Source organism: Triturus cristatus, chromosome 10 (genome assembly GCF_964204655.1).
Source record: "Triturus cristatus chromosome 10, aTriCri1.1, whole genome shotgun sequence".
In the NCBI taxonomy this organism is placed as follows: domain Eukaryota; kingdom Metazoa; phylum Chordata; class Amphibia; order Caudata; family Salamandridae; genus Triturus; species Triturus cristatus.
This window is the reverse complement of record NC_140593.1, coordinates 965472403-965491401: the sequence shown is the minus strand read 5'-3', so window position 1 is coordinate 965491401 and position 18999 is coordinate 965472403. Positions and strand designations below refer to the sequence as shown.

General features: G+C 47.0%; 1 protein-coding gene across 2 annotated transcripts in view; it reads left to right on the top strand.

Moving 5' to 3' along the window:
• Positions 1-18999, top strand: part of LOC146796336 (solute carrier family 22 member 13-like) — a 492717-nt gene that overhangs the window by 460601 nt on the left and 13117 nt on the right. For both annotated transcript variants that reach the window (XM_085628861.1, XM_085628860.1), the window contains exon 8: positions 18693-18801. In XM_085628861.1, coding sequence (XP_085484987.1) covers positions 18693-18801 — 109 coding nt within the window. The remainder of the gene's footprint in view (positions 1-18692; positions 18802-18999) is intronic.

The window sequence follows — 18999 nt, the reverse complement described above, 5'->3', positions numbered from 1 at the left end:
AGGGAAAGTGGGGGTGGTAGCCTTAACGTCATACTGAAGCCTAATATATAAGAATATCTCCAGTGGTGTAGCCACCTCACCATTTAGCAATGTCTTGCGGTCCTTAAAAAATCAGTTGTGGTCACAATCCCCGCAGGTAGTTATATCCCATTTTTGTGTGACAGGGGTTAAATGATGGTATGGGAGTATGGGTTGTTTCAGTTTCATGGCAAGCACTCGTCACGCAAGTGTAGTGCATGCCACTATGGAGAAAGAATTGCCTTCTCCAAGGACCTTCGCCCCCAAAAAGTAAGTAGTGGGGATGAGAGCCATTAAACCCTGTTCAATCGCTAGGTGGGGCATAAAGGGTAGCAGTCAGAACCAGTATGTTGTGAAGTAGGCCTGAGCGAACAGGTAGTATACCTCCATATCCGCAGCTTCAAAATCTCCCCTCGAGAAGGGTTGGGTAAGCATTGCCCAACTCAACCTGGGCTGTTTCCCACCTCATGCCAGCCGGGTCAGCTGTGTCTGTAGAGTATGAAAAAAATGACATCCCGGGGGTATGGTATGTTCCTAAATAAGTACAGTATTTTGGCAGGACAGCCATCTTGATCAGAGAGATCCGTCCTGCCAGCGATAGTGGCGGTGAGATCCAACATGAAATGGATGCTGTGAAAGAGGCAACAGCAGTGCCATACTTTGCTTGCAGAGTTTCCTCTCTGTCCCTAAAAATCACATTGCAGCACATATTCCCTATGATGTTGTCGGAGTTTCACAGCCAGGGGTTCCATTGCCAATGTAAATAGGAGGGGTAATAGGGGGCAACCCTGCCTGGTGCCCTGCGAGATAGAGAACGGCCAGGAGCAGCAACCGTTAATCTGTACTGTGGCCTGTGGCACACAGTACAGTAGGGTCATCCACGATACAAAAGAAAATAAATCCCCTGCAACACTTCATACAAGTAGTTCCATTCAAGGGAATCGAAGACCTTGGTAGAGTCTAAAAAAAATGTGTCCGCTGCCAAATCGGGATCTATGCAGCGTGAATAGGGTGCGCATATTGTGGAACGTGGCCCGTCCTGGTATGAGCCCAAGTGGTCTGGCAAGACCGAGCTTTCCATTAACTAACTCAGCCGATTGTCCAGTACTTTTTCTATTATTGTCGCATCACAGTTTATTAGGGATAATGGCCTGTAGGCCTCACACTGGGTAGCTGCCTTTCCCGGCTTGGCAAGGGAAATGATCGTGGCCTCCAGCATAGAGAGTGGGAGACTCCCCATAGTATTTGCTTCCGTGTACACCTTTTTAAGAGCAGAGAATAACGATCCCCCAAAGCATTCATAAAAATCTGCTGGTAGGCCGTCAGGGCCCAGCACGCATCCAGATCTCAATTGCATTATAGCTGCGCATAGCTCCTCCTCCTCTATTTCGGCAAGAAGGAATTCTCTGTGCGGATAGCTGATTTAGGCTAAAGGAATGTCTTCAAGATATGGGGTCACATCAGTTGGTTGAGCTCTGCGCGTGGTGTAAAGGATGGAGTAGAAGGCAAAGAGGACATCCGCAGTGTCTCTTTGTAGAGACCCATCAGCGCTCTCTATTTCCAGAAAGTAATTGTCAAATCTGGGAACCTGTATTGCCTCAGCCAAAGCACTCCCTGGCCGTTTGCCCTCACCATATTGGCAGGCTCGAAGATATTTATATCGGAACAAACATTCTCACTCTGCCGTTAAATGGTACTCAGTGACCAAGTCCCGGAAGCTAGCCTGGGAACTCCCCTCGGGGTAGCCGCAATTTGGGCCTTGGTTAACTTAATGTCAGCCTCTAGTCTCTGAAGTGTCCCTCAAATGTCACGCAGAATGCTACCTCCGTTTGCGATGCATATGCCCCATATCCTTACCTTAAAGGCCACCCGAGCCCATGTTCCTGGTAATTTTTTTTGCTTATTTCTTGTTTTAATTCCTCATGAAAGCGTGCATCTAGGAGAGTCGTAAAGAGAAGCCTCCACAACTGGTAGGGGGGAGCAGACCTCAGTGGTTACAACTGTACTAGCAATGAGGAATGGCCAGAGTATGTACGTGCAAAGTGCTCTGCTTTGTTTAGCCAGGCTCCAAGACAACGCAAGAGAAGACAGTATCTAAACATGACCAGCTAGAGTGTACACTGAAATGGAACGTGCCCTCTTTTTGGGTGGCAAAAGACACACAATTGATGGACGGAATGCAGAACAAAGCAAAACATTCACCCCCAGTCAAGAGAACTGGGTTAAATCCATCATTCTTATGCTCACCATGCCACCTAAGTTTAGACCTGGACATGTGCAAATCAGTCTTTACCCTGTGCCTCATGGGAACAGTCCAGCCCGAACTGCCAAGCCAGGTCCTCCCTGGACTGGAAACAAGCATCCTAGGAGCGGTTTCGGGGTTTAACCCCTCTCCAGCCAGGAGAGCTTGATTCCAGTGGCACAGTGAGCCCAGGACCCACGTCTGGGCATACCTGGCGCACTTAGAGCAAGAACGCAAAAGACACACAATTGATGGACGGAATGCAGAACAAATCAAAACATTTATCCCCAGTTAAGAGATCTGGGTTAAATCCATCATTCTTTTGCTCACCATGCCACCCAGTTTAAACCTGGCCATATGCAAATCAGTCTTGACCCTGTTCCTCCTGGGAACAGTCCAGCCCAAACTGCCAAGCCAGGTCCTCCCTGGACCGGAAACAAGCATCCTCGGACTAGTTTCTGGGTTTCACCCCTCTTCAGCAAGGATAGCTTGATTCCATTGGCACAGTGAGCCTAGGACCCACATCTGGGCATACCTGGCTCACTTAGGGCAAGAAAGCAAAAGACACACAATTGATGGACAGAATGCAGAACAAATCAAAACATTCACCCCCAGTCAAGAGATCTGGGTTAAATCCATCATTCTTTTGCTCACCATGCCACCCCAGTTTAGACCTGGCCATGAACAAATTAGTCTTGACCCTGTGCCTCATGGGAACAGTCTAGATGGAACTGTCAAGCCAGGTCCTTCCTGGACCGGAAACAAACATCCTAGGACCGGTTTCGGGGTTTCACCCCTCTTCAGCCAGGATAGCTTGATTCCATTGGCACAGTGAGCCTAGGACCTACATCTGGGCATACCTGGCCCACTTAGGGCGAGAAACCAAAAGACACACAATTGATGGAAGGAATGCAGAACAAATCAAAACATTCACCCTCAGTCAAGAGATCTGGGTTAAATCCATCATTCTTTTGCTCACCATGCCATCCCAGTTTAGACCTGGCCATATGCAAATCTGTCTTGACCCTGTGCCTTATGGGAACAGTCCAGCCTGAACTGCCAAGCAATGTCCTCCCTGGACCGGAAACAAGCATCCTAGGTCCGGTTTTGGGGTTTCACCCCTCTTCAGCCAGGATAGCTTGATTCCAGTGGCACAGTGAGCCAAGGGCCCACGTCTGGGCATACCTGGCGCACTTAGGGCGAGAAAGCAAAAGACATACAATTGATGGACGGAATGCAGAAAAAATCTAAACATTCACCCCCAGTCAAGACATCTTGGTTAAATTCATCACTCTTTTGCTCACCATGCCACCCCAGTTTAGACCTGGCTTTAAGCCAAGCAGTCTTGACCCTATGCATCATGGGAACAGTCCAGCCCGAACTGCCAAGCCAGGTTCTCCTTGGATCGGAAACAAGCATCCGAGGACCGGTTTCAGGGTTTCACCCCTTTTCAGCGAGGATTGCTTGATTCCAGTGGCACAGTGAGCCCAGGACCCACGTCTGGGCATACCTGGCGCACTTAGGGCGAGAAAGCAAAAGACACACAATTGATGGACGGAATCGGGCACAAATCAAAACAGTCACCCACAGTCAAGTGATCTGGGTTAAATTCATCATTCTTTTGCTCACCATGCCTCCCCAGTTTAGACCTGGCCATATTCAAATCAGTCTTGACCCTGTGCCTCATGGGAACAGTCCAGCCCGAACTGCCAAGGGTGGGGCATAACGTTCTCCAGGCATCTAACAGTTGGTGTTCAGCAATAACTTCTCTTAAGTGTCTCCCCACCCTGGTATGCGGTCCTGATGTGGAGTGAGATTGGTCCATACAAGGGTTTAATGACATATTAAAATCACCTCCCCATATTAGGTGTGAAGCTAATATCTAAAATGAGTCCCCGTAATTTGTCAAAAAAGGACGCATCTTCTATGTTGGGGCCATAACAATTGACCACAGTCATGGATTGCACAGGGCTGCATCCCCACATTATACAGGAGCGGCCTTGTGGATCCTTGAGTGAGCCAGGGAGGAAGTATTGAACGTCATGTCTGATCGAAATGGCCATTCCTCTGGCAAAGGTAGAGTATGAAGCAAAGCATCTATGGGCCGCAAATTTTGAAGAGAAGGTGGTCGGCGTAGTTGGGTCTAGATACGTCTCCTGCAACATTGCAATATGGATATTGTGCCTTTTGAGATACTCAAGTATGTGTCTACATTTTCGGGGGTCACGTAGTCCACTCACATTCCAAGTCAGTAAGTTATGTATGGGACTATCAGGGGTTTGTGACGTGGTCATGTGCCAGAGTCAACAGTGTCTGTAGCAAGGTGCGTGAATTCATTATGGCGAGCTCAGACCAATATGACCATGACAAGAACTATTTGCATAATAGTAAACAGCAGCCGTGAGTCAGATAGAACTAAGATAAAATAAAAATTGCTAATGAAAACTAGAGAACGAGAGGAAGGCCAAGCGTAGAGAGAATTAGAGGAGGACATATAAGAAGAGAATAAAAATAGAAAGAGTAGAATCGTACGTCGTAGCATGGGATGTCGCCAGAGATCCTGGCAGGTCTCCTTGAGTGAACGAGGGTGTCTGGTAGAGAGAGTGAGTCTTTCTTGCACTCGATCAGTTCTAAGGAGCTGGTGGGACTACTTTAGCATGATAGGTATGTGTTGTTCCCAAAGGAGAATCAGCTGGATTCAGCAGGCCTAGCCAAGTTCCGGAAGCGGGGATGTAGATCTAGGGCTATCCACAGTTTTCTTGGGCGGGGATGTGTGACGGTTCTATAGTTTAAGGAATTCTTGGGCTTGCTGCGGGGTGTTGAAGCTGTGCTGTTTCCTCAGGAAAGTGATTCGCCGTCTACCTGGGTACAGCATGGCATAAGGGACATTGGCCTGTTACAGTTTCTGCTTTACTTGAGGGCTTCCTGCACCACTAAGAAAAGGTAGATGAAGATAGAGCACCCTTTAATTGATTAGATTGCGCTTTTCTCTGGCTAGTCACAAGACGGTGTTGTGGTTGCGGTAATTCAGAAGCCTGGCAATGATAGGCCTGGAGGTAGAGCCTGGCAGGGGCCTGGTAGTAAGGGAACGGCACATCCTCCCTACCACCACCAGCCTGGAGAAGGACAAGGCATCAAACAGCTCCACCAGCATGCATTCCACATATTTCTCCATCCACCTGGCGTTTGTGGACTCGGGGACGCCCAGGATGAGGAGGTTGTTCCTGCGCGAGCGCGCTTCTAGATCCTCATTTTTTGTGGTGATGACTTTGAGTAGGCGTTGTTTGCTTTGTAAATGTTCCTCTATCGTTTAGAATATGTCCTCCACACTAGAGATAAGGTGCTCAGTTTCTCTAATGCCCCATCATGTTTCTCAAGTCTTTGCATAAAGTCCATACGCATACTCATGGGGGCCGATTCACAGAACTAATCTGAGATAAAATCCTAAACTTACTGCTTTTGGTATTCACATAAGGCATTTAGTAGTAGTAAAGTTAGGACTCCTAGCTATACTACTACTTAACTGAGATAAAATCCTAAACATACTACTTTTGGTATTCACAGAAGGCATTTAGTAGTAGTAAGGTTAGGACTCCTAACTTTACTACTACTAAATGCCTTTTGTGAATACCGAAAGTCGTAAAGTTAAGATTTTGTCTCAGTTTAGTAGTAGTAAAGTTAGGAGTCCTAACTTTACTACTACTAAATGCCTTCTCTGAATACCAAAAGTTGTAAGTTTAGGGTTTTATCTCAGATTAGTTCTGTGAATCAGCCCCACCAAGTCCATTTTAGCCTTAATTAATGTGAGGCTTTGGCGCATGGTGAGAAGTAGGGAGCGCATATCAGTATCATCAGGTTGTGGTCGTGATATATGCCCGTCATCCGTACCCGGCCTTGCGCTCATTTTTGGGTTTCAAAGGGCAGTTTGGCCTGCTTGCCCTCCGTTCTGCCAATAGCCACAGTATAGATTTGTCAGTGGGGGGCAGCGCAGATAAAAGTTAGGCTGATCTGGCCAGGGGGAGCGGCAGAACTTTTAACAGGGGCCCGGTTCACAGGCAGCAAGTGGGAAGCAGCGATGTAGGCCGTTTTTGGTGGTAGTGCTTAGGGAAATCTGTGCAGGCCCCCAGGAGGGCAAAGGGGGTCCCCCTGCAATGAAAATAAGCATCTGTCTCCAGTGAGCACCTCTCACTGTCAGCAGCACTATCTTGCAGGGCCCGCACTATCAGCCTCCAACTCACTCACTCCGGTCTGATAGGCAGCTCACAGATGCATGTGGCCTCCTGGTTGTGCGTCCCCTGAGCAGACCTATGCAGCTTCCCAGCAGGCATCCACCCCAGCAGGCCAACCACCCCAGGATAGTGTCAGGTTAGCTCCTCAGGCAGAGCCTCCACAATTGCGGTGTCACCGTTCCTTCTCACGTTCAGTGGCAGTCACAGGCGGAGAAGCCCTGATCAGGGCCTGCAGGACCACAGGGATTGCGGTGTCAGTCTAGTCCAGCCAGAGTTGGGCCACACTCTCCCGGTATGTACAACATGGCGTCCCAGCTGCCTTCCCCAGCTCCGGGGCAACAAGTCACAGCAGCAGCCAACGCCAGTCCGGGCATAGTACCTTTTGGCCACGCCTTGTCTCCAGTGACCATGTATGAAAATACAAGAGACACCCTACTCACACGGATCCAGGGTACTTCACAGTTTAGAAGAAAACAACGGTTCCTGTGGACGATCAACAATTAATACTTAATATGTAATAACACAATCACAATAATCGAAGGCAAAGAGATGTCTGAAAAAGAAAAAGGCATATAACACAAATTATGTATGAAATCACGTTGTTTATAAAAAGTAATCACATTATTTTAAATCCAGTGCATGGTGTCCCAAGTGGGTGTGAAACCTATATTTAAAGGTTGTGACTGTTTGTGACATAAAGTTGATGTTTAAGCATATTGTACAAAGACGACCATTAAATTAATACATTTTAGGTACTTGCAGCCTACTAATACAATGATAGTGGCTGAAAAATGGTTTGCTTCAAGTAGTCAACGACGTTTCGACCCAACTATCGATACGGGGTCTCATTAGGACCTAGCAATGAAGGGGCACCTATAAAAATGATAACCATTGTATCAATAAGGAGTTTTTTTTGAGAAAATAAGAGAATTGCATCAAAAAATTACATATACTTTCCAGTCGGTACTCATACCTGGGGATGACTGTCAGATCGTGTGGTATGCACCGTGTGGCAGTAAAAAGGAGGAAAGGGCACTCACATAGGGCGCAGCCGGGCACTGTGGGAATGAGAAAAGAGGAGTATTTACAATAAGCACGTGTGCAAGGAGTTACCACAGGTTGTTGTAGGAAGGTAGGATCTGACTGCATGGTTACCCCCACTTTTTGCCTGGTGTTTTGCTGGTTTTGACTAGTCTAACTGGGATCCTGCTAATCAATATAGGAGGTGATATTCTGGTAAAACAAGCTGCTTTACATTCCTTCAAGATTAAGCCTGAAGGCTGCTCTCCACAGCTACCACTAGGATAGCTTTATAAGGTTATCTTTGACATCATAAGGGTCATTTGGACTGGTGCAAGGTGCACACTTTAGTTAGTGGACAGCATATACAAGGCCAACTTCTCACATTGGTGTGCGGCCTTTGGGATTCAAGCCTGCATTGTTTTACCAGATAAATCTCTTTGTACTGATTAACTGTAAACCACTAAAGTATTAGGCACATATAATACTTAAGTTTAGAATAAGTACGTTCTACTGAACTTAAGGTTGGGTAAGATAAGGGTCTAGCACACCCTTTCTCCAACCTAAGAGAGTTTAGTTCCCACTAGGTTAGGTAGGTGCATACACCACACCACACTTATTTATGTCTTCTAAAGGAGAAGCCGGTGGCTCTCTGCCTTCTAGGTACAATGGATTTGCATTTCAGGAATTGAAAGCCATGTGTGTTTCTAGGAAGCTGAAGACAGGGAGAAATGCAAACACCCAACATCTCATTGTAGTGTTACTCTTGGGTGACCTTATGAAGACCCCTGGGTCAGATGGGAGAGACAGAGTGGGTGGGGCAGGGAAGGAAGTGATATCTTTATGACCTAGACTCAAACCCTGGCCAGGAGGATCAAGATGATTTCCACCTGGACAACTCAGATCTTCAGGAAGAGGGTGGAGAAGTCCCTAGTGGCCCTCTCTTTACTCCTCTTGGAAGAGTGCAGAGTTAACATAGGAGATCTAGAGCTCCCTCTGCAGAATCGAACCATTCAGGATAGTCTGTAGGGACCTCCAGATCTAATAAGAGAGATAACTCTTATGACAGACAGTGCAACTTTCTAGAGCTTGAGAAAGGTAAGCTTAGGCTCAGGCAAGAGCAATTGGCCCTAGATAAGGAATCCCCGGAACTCCAGAAGGCTAGTCAAAGATTGGGACTAGAGTCCCATGGTGGCAGCAACAGTGTCCCTAGAAGTAAGGAATATACTTATGATCATAGGAACCTGAGCAAGATAGTCCCTTCCTACCATGGTGGGAATGACATCCACAAATGGATAACTGCTTTGGAGAGGGCCTGTAAAGTACAGAAGGTCCCTCAAGAGCAGTGGGCAGCTATCTTGTGGCTCTCCTTTGCTGACAAAGGTAGAGATAAGCTTATCGCTGTTAGAAAAGATGATGCTGACAACTATTCAGCCCTGAAGAGTGTTCTCATTGATGGGTTTGGCTTAACCACTGAACAGTACAGGATTAAGTTCAGAGACACCCAGAAGACACAGACTCAGGACTTGGTAGACTTTGTAGATGGTGCTACAAAGGCTCTGGAAGGTTGGATACTTGGCAGCAAAGTGCATGACTATTTAGGATTGTATAATTTGATTATGAGGGGGCAGATCCTTAATAGTTGTCAAAAACAGCTTTTGCACCACTACCTGGTGGACTCAGATCTGACTTCTTCCCAAGAATTGGGAAAGAAGGCTGATAGATGGGTCAGAACCAGGGTGAAACAAAAGAACCAGGGTGGTGACCAGAAGAAAGATTCTTCCAAGACCCAAGAGAAAGGTGGGGAAAAACCAAAAGATAAGTCCTCTGAAGGGCCCCAAAAATCCTCTTCTGGGGGTGGGTCCCAAACTCCTTCCTCCCCTGAAAAGAAACCTTATTGCTTTGTTTGTAAGAATCCAGGCCACTGCAAAAATGATGCCATTTGCCCTAAGGTCAGCAATATGGAAAATATTCCTCCAAACACAACTTCTACACCTCCTGGTACTACAAGTAGTAATCCCCCAGGTGGTGGTAGTGCACCCAAAACTTTATTTGGGTTTTCTTGTCGAACTGAAGTGGACCCTGGCCTAACCAGGTCCCCCACACAGGCCACTTTAGTCTGTGATGGTGACATGGGGTTTGCCACTTTTACTGTCAGTCCCAATTCCATGGGCAAGTACAGACAAGAGCCTCTGATCCATTGTCAGACAGCTGTAGCCTATAGAGACACAGGGGCTAGTGTCACCATGGTGACAGGAACCCTAGTGCCGTCAGCTCAGCTTCTACCTGAGTTCAAGTACTAGGTGACCAATACTGATGGTGTGAGGACAGATCATCCCATGGCAATAGTCAATCTCAGCTGGGGATAGGTCACTGGTCCAAAGAGAGTAGCTGTGTCCCCAAACTTGCCGGTAAATTGCCTCTTGGGTAATGATTTAGAAACTTCAGCCTGGGCTGAAGTAGAGCTGAAGGCCCATTTACAAATGTTAGGCCTCCTTGAGAGAGTTGGTGTGACTCCTAGGGACTCAGCCCAACCCCAGGAAATTTTGGAGTAGTGGAGCCTGAAACAATGGTCCACTCTGCTCCACCAGCGAGCACAGGGAATGAAGAAAAGTCTTCTTCCCTCCGGACTATAGGTAAGGGTCAGCTTCCTCAGGAAACTGATCCTGCCCCTTGTGAAGGAACTGCCCCAGAGGGTGTCAGGCCTGTCTTGGCAGAACCACTGAGGGACCCTTCCAAGGAGGTACCCAGTCAGGAGCAAGTATGCTGCCCCTCTCTACCCAGCCCTAGTCAGCCTAGGGCTACAGAGGTCAGGGATGTCAGTGGACCCCTAGGGGCCCACTGTCCAGAGGAACCCCCTCATCATCAGATTAGGGACACCCAATCTAGTAGCACTAGCCAGGTGAATATTCCTCAACATTCTAAGGGATTCCTCTTACCCTTAGGTAGTGACATCCCCCAGATGGACTCTGATGGGCAAAGGAAAACCTGAGACAAAACTGTCCCCAACCTTCCCTGGCCCTCCATTGTTCCAACCAGAGGGACTCAACCCCCAGTTGTAGGCATCCAAAGGATGATCCCTAGGGCCAGATATAACTCAGTCATGGAAAGAAAGGCCTCCATGGTGACCAGTGCTCTGAGGAAGCTGAGGCCAACCCTATTAGGGCCTCACTTCCCTACTCAGGCACCCCACCAGCCTATTTCTTTACCAAAGCAAACTACAGGTAGTCATCCCAAACTTTGGAGAGCATCTAAAACCATTCAGGGCAGGGACTCCTTAGAGGTCCATAAGACAGGGACCCACCGTATATGGCCAATTAGGAAATAAAGTCTCAACTGGGCAAGGTTAGCCTTATCTCCTTTTGCTTGGCGGGGTTATGTAGGAAGGTACGATCTGACTGCATGGTTACCCCCACTTTTTGCCTGGCGTTTTGCTGGTTTTTGACTAGTCTGCCTGGGTTCATGCTAATCAAGACCCCATTTTATCTGCTTTCTCCCTAAATTGTTATGCATGTACTTTGGTACACTCCAGATTGGATACTGGGGTACCCTTTCAGTCCCTAGTATATGGTACCCATGTTCCTAGGGCATTGGTACCCCAGAGACCTCACAAGGGCTGAAGCATGTTTTATGGCACCCCTGAGAGGCCATGCAAAATGGAACTACAGGTCTGCTACTGCAAACTGTTTAAGATTGTGCTTGCACCACTTACTTTAGATATAGGTTCACTATATTTATAGGTCAATACACTTAAAACTTATAAGTCACCCCTATAGCAGTCCTTAACAATCCTGAAGGCAGTGTGGTGGGTTTTATGTGAGAGGGTGCCCCTGCATGAGTAGAGTCTCCCTGCAGCCTTCGGAGACCACCCTTCCGGGTTGTCGGTGACTCAGCCGGACATATAGGTGGAGGTGCATTAGAACCTTGCGGTAAATGCTATTTAAAAAACGGTTGCATAGAAACCTATTGTGTTTGGTATCAAACACCTTGGACTCATACCTCCACACCGGTAACCGGTGTGGGAGGTATGATTACACCCTTCTGAAGTGAGCTTCGTGGGGTCACCGGTCTATCCGATGCCAGCCTTCTCAACCCGGTCAGCACAAAATGGATGCTGCCGACCAGAGACACATTTCTGCCCTCCTGCTGCTGAGCCAAGCTTGAGCAGAGGAAGGCAGCACAATAGGCATCCTGTCAGAGGGAGGTGTGACCACCTCCAAGACAGGAGTAAGTGTATTGGGGCTGGGTTTGGGACTGTGGGTGAGTGTTTGAAAAGTTTCAGCACTCCGTCCATTATGTCCTTGTGTTTGCTTTGTTCACCCTAAGTTAGCAGGGTATGCCCAGATGCTTGCTAACTTTGCCACTGGATTAAAACTAGCCTGGCTGCTAAGGGCTGTTAGCCCGAAACCGGTCCCAGGATGCTTGTTTCCGGTCCAGGGAAGACATGGCTTGGCAGTTCGGGCTGGACTGTTCCCATGAGGCACAGGGTCAAGACTGATTTGAATATAACTGGGGTGGCAAAGTGAACTAAAGAAATGATGATGGATTCAACCCAGATCTGTGACTGGGGGTGAGTGTTTGAAAAGTTTCAGCACTCCGTTCATCATGTCCTTGTGTTTACTTTGTTCGCCCCAAGTTGGTAGGGTGTGCCCAGACATGGGTCCCTTGCTCACTTTGCCACTGGATTCAAGCTAGTCTGGCTGATGAGGGTTGTTAGCCCGAAACCGGTCCCAGGATTCTTATTTCCGGTCCAGGGAAGACATGGCTTGGCAGTTCACGCTGGACTGTTCCCATGAAATTTATTTTATTTATTTCATTTATTTATTTGGAAAGAAAAATGATCAGTAAGAGGCCAAAAGGGTCCTCGTGTAGCCTAGGCTACTGAAATTCCTTTAGAACAGTGTTACTCAGAGGAGTTGTTTGAGGAAAGTCCAGGCGGGACTGGTTATGCAATGTATGCAGGGACACAAGGTTTGGTCTGACATCACATTTATTAACAGCATAAAGGTAGTATTATCGTATGCTTTTACGGTAATAGTTCCAGTGCTCACACAAAAAGTGAAAGGTGCGTGAAGTGAAGGGTGTTTGTGACATTCAAATTTACATCGCATTCACAACAACAACAAAAAACTCAAAATTAATTAAATGCAGTGGAGGAGTTTTTGGTTGAGGAGGTCGACAGCGTTTCGATCTCAATAAGGCAAGATCATCATCAGGACGAAACAAGTGTAAGCAAGTGGAATCTATTAAGAAGAAAACCAGAAATCAAACAATGGTCCCGAGAAAAGTAGGTAAAACACAATTTAAAACAGTATCATTTACAGAGCTAATCTGTGAAGCAAGGAGATTACAAAACAAGCAATAATAGACAGTGGAATAAGTCAGAGTGCTCTATGTGGACCTTGTATAAGTAAAGTCTCCAGAAGGATGAGTACAGTGAATTAGGGACGGTAGGATCAGGATCCAAGTGTCTATCAGATCTAATCTGTGTAACAATGTGAAAGAGAGTTGCCTCCTCATGACGGTGAGTGCAGAGAGGATGGTCCGTTATATCCAGAGGCAAGTTGAGGATAAGTGAACCTGGTGGAGTGACACTGGTGCCATTTAATCTAGGGAGAACAAGTTGCTTACTTGCGACTAGAGTAGTAACTGGAAGGGACCAAGTAGCTGGAGGTACGTGCCCTGGAAAGCTGCGGAGCCAGATGAAGATATGATGGATCCGAAAAATGAAATAAATCAGGTCCAGTGGCTGCAGGTAAAAGGAAGAATGATGACTAAATTCAGGGTGGAGAAGGCGCGTTAAGCAGGAAGCAGTACCACAAGGGGGACTTACTTTGTATAATGAACAGGTCTGGGAGCCCTGGGTGTCCGTGGACACAAGCGGTGCAGTAAATGCATTCCTATGGTCAAGGGGAGGGGGTTAGTGGTCGGCAATGGCAAGTGGTGAGCGCGTGTGGGCAAGATGGTGAAGTGTGCACTCACTCTGGAGGCCACGGGGGGCTACATGAAGAGGGAGACCTGTGATAAATCATGTCGTGGGGCGATCAGCCTCAGCCGAAAGAAACAGCGAATCCTCTGAAAAAAACGAGAGGCTCATGAGGGAACGTTGCGAGGGGGACGGGGATCGGGGTGCAGGGCAGAGTGTGTCTCCAGGCAATGACTTACTTGTATGAAGCTTGGGGAGCCAACTGAAGCAGCAAAATCCACGGACGGTACACAAGACGACCGGTGGAGGTGGAAACAAATCACCGATAACAGCTTCCCTGGAAGAGTGGCATAGTTATACGTAGTGCGCAAGCATCGCACATGGGTAGTGGCGCTGGGTCATGAAGACCTATTCTGTGGAAAAGTGGTGTCCATGTTGGGTGAGTGCCCATGAAATTGGTCTGCTAATTCCGATACAGCAAGAGGAAAAGAGGGTATAAAATCATAAATGCATGATGGCGTGCATCTTTAGAATGATTAAAATGGAAGGTATTAAAGTGAGCTACAGAACTATGATGGATTCAACTCAGATCTGTGACTGGGGGTGAGTGTTTGAAACGTTTCAGCACTCCCTCCATCATGCCCTTGTGTTTGCTTTGCACTCTGAGAGTGCCTGAAAGTCTGCTCACATTTGGTGTCCCTGTGCATAGTCCATCTCAAACCAGTTCTGGGAGCCATTGGCCCCTGCTCTGGCGCGAAACTATACAAAGGACATGGGTGTAGCCACCCCTCCCCTAGGAGGGTCCCCGAATTTGTCCAACCCTCACCATTGGGTACAAAAAGGCTTACCTGGCTGTAAGACGTTAGATTTTACATGAACAAGACTGCCAACATCTGTGCTACTTATAACTGTTCTATTGCTCCCGTATTGTGTGTTTTGTGTTCTATCCTCGTGTAGAGGATACTAGAGAGTGTTATATTAATAAATATATATTTTTATATGACTACTGTGTGGTTCTCCTTTCATTTAGTCAATATAGGAGATGATATTCTAGTGATAAAAGCTGCATTACATTCCTTCAAGATTAAGCCTGAAGGCTGCTCTCCACCGCTACCACTAGGATAGCTCTCTAAAGGTTATCTTTGACCTCATACATCATAAGGGTTGTTTGGGCTGGTGCAAGGTGCCCACTTTAATTAGTTGACAGCATATACCAGGCCAACGTCTCACAGTTGTCACCGGCTATACATGTAAATTAAACTTACCCTATAGCGGGGAGGGGTACTGGCAGTCAGGAAGGCTCAAGTGTGCTGGCCTGAATAAATTTGAAGGAGCGATAAACTGTTTCCCAGGTAGATTCCTGACAAAAGGGTCAAACACCCAGTAAATAAGCAATTTGCAATTGTGGTCACTGTATTGAAATGGAGTGGAAACTCTCTTACATGTGGTGACTGGAGGGACTCCAGACTCTTAGATCCTGGTAGGTTGGCAAACGACACAGCCAGAGAACTCCACACCTGGATTTCCAACTGCGCAGAGAAGCTCGCCCGCTATGCAACCCCAACAGACAATGCCCCAGGAAAGCCGCCTGGTTCACCACTGCTCTCCAAGAAGCCAGGCGCACCTGCAGATGCCTGGAGAAGAACTGGAGAAAGACCAAGACAACCGAAAACCACACCACCTACAAGGACGCCATGACGGACTACCATAACCAGATCAGAGCCACCAAAAGGAACTTCATCCACAACAGAATCCTGGCCAACTCCACCAACTCCAAGGAACTTTTCAGTGTCCTTCAAGAATTCACCAACCCACGCAGCGAAGCCACAGACATCACCCCATCCCAAGACCTCTGCGACAAGCTTGGAACCTATTTCCACCTCAAGATCAAAAACCTCTACGACAACTTCATTGACCATCCACCAGGTGCCACAGATGGCCCCCCACCCCCCTGAAGACACCGCCTCGACTATGGAAGCATCCACTCGGGGGCCCCCACCAACCCCTGCCCCCCTCACATCTACCACAGAGCCGCGGCCACCATCGCACCTGAACTACAACGCACCATCAACACCACCTTCACAACAGGCACCTTCCCAGACGACTGGAAGCACGCAGAAGTCAGACCTCTGCTCAAGAAGCCTACAGCTGACCCCACCGACCTCAAGAACTATCGGCCCATCTCGCTCCTCCCCTTCGCAGCCAAATTTGCAGAGAAAACAGTCAACAGCAAACTGACACGATTCATTGAAGAGCACGCCATCCTCGACCCATCCCAATCGGGAATCCGAAGCAACCACAGCACAGAGACCGCCCTACTCGCTGCCACAGACGACATCCACACCCTCCTGGACCAAGGCCACTCTGCAGCCCTCATCCTACTCGAATCAGTGGCCTTCGACACCACCTCCCACCGCACACTAGTCGACAGACTACATGACGCAGGCATACAAGGAACAGCCCTAGACTGGATCCAATCATTGCTCACCGGAAGAAGCCAAAGGATCAGACTCCCACCCTTCCTCTCTGACCCCTTGAAAATCACCTGTGGAGTCCCACAGGGTCCATCCTTGAGCCCCACCCTCTTCAACATCTACATGGCCTCCCTCACAGCCATCGTCTGACAACACGGCCTCAACATCTTATCCTACGCCGACGACACCCAGCTCATCCTCTCCCTCACCAAAGGCCCGACCATTGCGAAACTCAACTTCCAGAAAGGAATGCAAGACGTCGCAGTCTGGATGACCAACAGCTGCCTGAAGCTCAATGCTGAGAAGACAGAAGTCCTCGTCCTCGGCACCACCCCTTCTGCATGGGACAGCACCTGGTGGCCGACCACCCTCGGAAGCCCACCTACCCCCTCAGACCACACCAAGAACCTCGGCATCGCACTCGACTCATCACTCACCATGAACCGACAGGTCAACACCGTCACCTCCAGCTGCTTCAACACCCTCCGCATCCTCCGCAAGACCTTCAAGTGTATCCCCCCTGAGTCAAAGATGACAGTCACCCACACACTTATCACCAGCAGACTGGACTATGGAAATGCACTCTACGCCGGCATCAACAACTCCCTACTCCGCAAACTCCAGACAATACAGAACACCGCCGCCAGACTCGTCCTTGGCATCCCCCGACACAAACACATCAGCCAACACATACGAAGTCTCCCCTGGCTCCCCGTGGAGAAAAGAGTCACTTTCAAGATCCTCACTCACGCCTACAAATGTCTACACAACATTGGACCCAAATACCTCAATGACAGAATCAACTTCCACGTACTTAAAAGAAACCTCCGATCTTCCAACCTCGCACTGGCTGAAACCCTGCGCATCCACAGAGCCAGAACAGCCAGAAGATCCTTCTCTCACATTGCAGCCAAGTCCTGGAACGAGCTACCAGCAGACATCAGACGTGCCCCCTCCCTGAACACCTTCAGGAAGACCCTCAAGACCTGGCTCTTTGGCTAAACAGATCTGAGGACCCTCCCCCTCAGCGCCTTGAGACCCTCACGGGTGAGTAGTGCGCTTACAATTTCCTGAATGATTGAGTGATTGATTGATTGAAGCCTCTACTACGCACATCCTTTATCCTGTAGACAGATTTTCCCAAAGAGCCTATTTCATCAACACCTTTATAATACCTAATATTTCATTGCACTAAGACTTGTCATGCTGGAAAACACTGCTATAAATAGTGTAAAGTATAGCGTCTATCTCACAAAACAAGACCTACCATTCTTACACTGAGACAGTGAGCAATAATTCTCCTAAAAATATTGTTTTAAATATAAATGGCAACCAGGATAAGTTGCGCTCTGTAAGATCAAAACATGCATTGGCTTCCATAAGACTCCGCAGACCTACTAACCTACAAAGACACAGCACATCTGAATCTAAAGACATTACCAGAGTTGACAGGTCATTTTACATTGGAGAATAGTGCTTTCTAAAGTGGGATTTGTGTGCTTTTGCTTTTCCAACTAAGGATGATGAGTTTTAGTGGAGCTCATACCAAGTCACGAATTAGAGTACCTGTGCCGCACTAAGACTGTGTAGAGCGCCACTAGATGACTATTTTGTAGAAAAGCTGATGTTAGATGTCAACATGCTTCAGCATGCAATTGTCTGGGTATTTAAGGGTAGATTGAAGTGAAATATAGCACACATGACATTGTTGTGGCTGGGGCAGTACCAAAGGTTTTCCACCACATGAATGGTAAGACCTTGTCCATTCTGTATCCAGAACTAGACCTCGGATTTTGTGACATTTAAGAATAGGAAGCTTTTTTACACCTTTAGTAGTTAGGGCTGCACGGTTTGTGATGTTGGCCTGGGTCCATAACTAATTTTTAAGGTTGAGCTGGATCTTGTTGTTATCTGTTTATACAGATAATTCTAGGTGGTAATGTTTGTTTGCCTGTAAAAGTGGGTGCAAATAAATACTGAATTGCAAGAGTGAAAGAGTTGGCTGTATTCTGATCTGATGTTGGCCACAGTTTTGGAGTAATGATTAGATCCAATGTAGAGTCTTGCCATAGGTTGACATCAAGTCTATCAACCGTTTAAGCAAAATGTCACATGGTATTCGAACAAAATATTGTGTAAAAATATTATGAGACATAAATATTGTATAAAAATAGTGTGATATCAAAAATATTATGGGCCAGTATCTAAAAGGTAAGAATATCCTTTTTAAAGTATGTTAACAAGACAGCCAAGTCCAGAAGGGATAAATCAAGTTGACTTAGCTGTAGGAAGGAAAGTGTTGCATGTGTGCCTAAATTAAATTCTTTCTGATAGTTCTTAAGACAGATTTTGCATCCCCTGTGAAAATGAAAGCAAATTGGTAACCGTGTAGAATGTATATCCATTTGGGATACTGCCGGTAAAATATTGTGTTTCAATAATCATAATTGTGTTAGCATGCATATTTGTATTATTCAACATTGAATGTGGTAATGAATGTTTACATGTTCAAAGCGCAGTGTTGTTTCCATAGAAACTAAAATTTATTTTAAATGCTTCTATGGATGTGACTAGAATTGAGATTGCACACTACAGCTATTTATATCCAATTGAATGGGGCTATGGTATTCCTCAGACTTGTCCGAGTACCCGAAATTGTAAATGAATCAAGGCATAGCAATGACAAACAAGTAATCTGTACGATAAAATGATTTGAATTATCCATCATCCATTTTAGCATTTCCCGTAGGTAATGCATTTGTCCTTTGTACTCTGTGCTCTAGATTTGCCCATTGTGATCACGGTTCTTGCTGTAATTGGAAAAATGCTAATAGCATGTGCCTTTTCCACTTGCTACGTCTATGCTGCAGAATTGTTCCCAACAGTTATCAGGTACGTGTTTATTATTCCTTGAGACTTTATACAAATGGTTGAGTCAAGTTCCATAGTCAATAAGTAGTGCTGGGCACAGTTCAGGATACAATGGTCAGTGCCACCAATGGCGACCTTCCACTGGTACCCATCATCTTGCCGATGCTATGCCACATTGCACAGGCATTGAAAGGAGCTGCAGCTTTCATTGTTTGCACA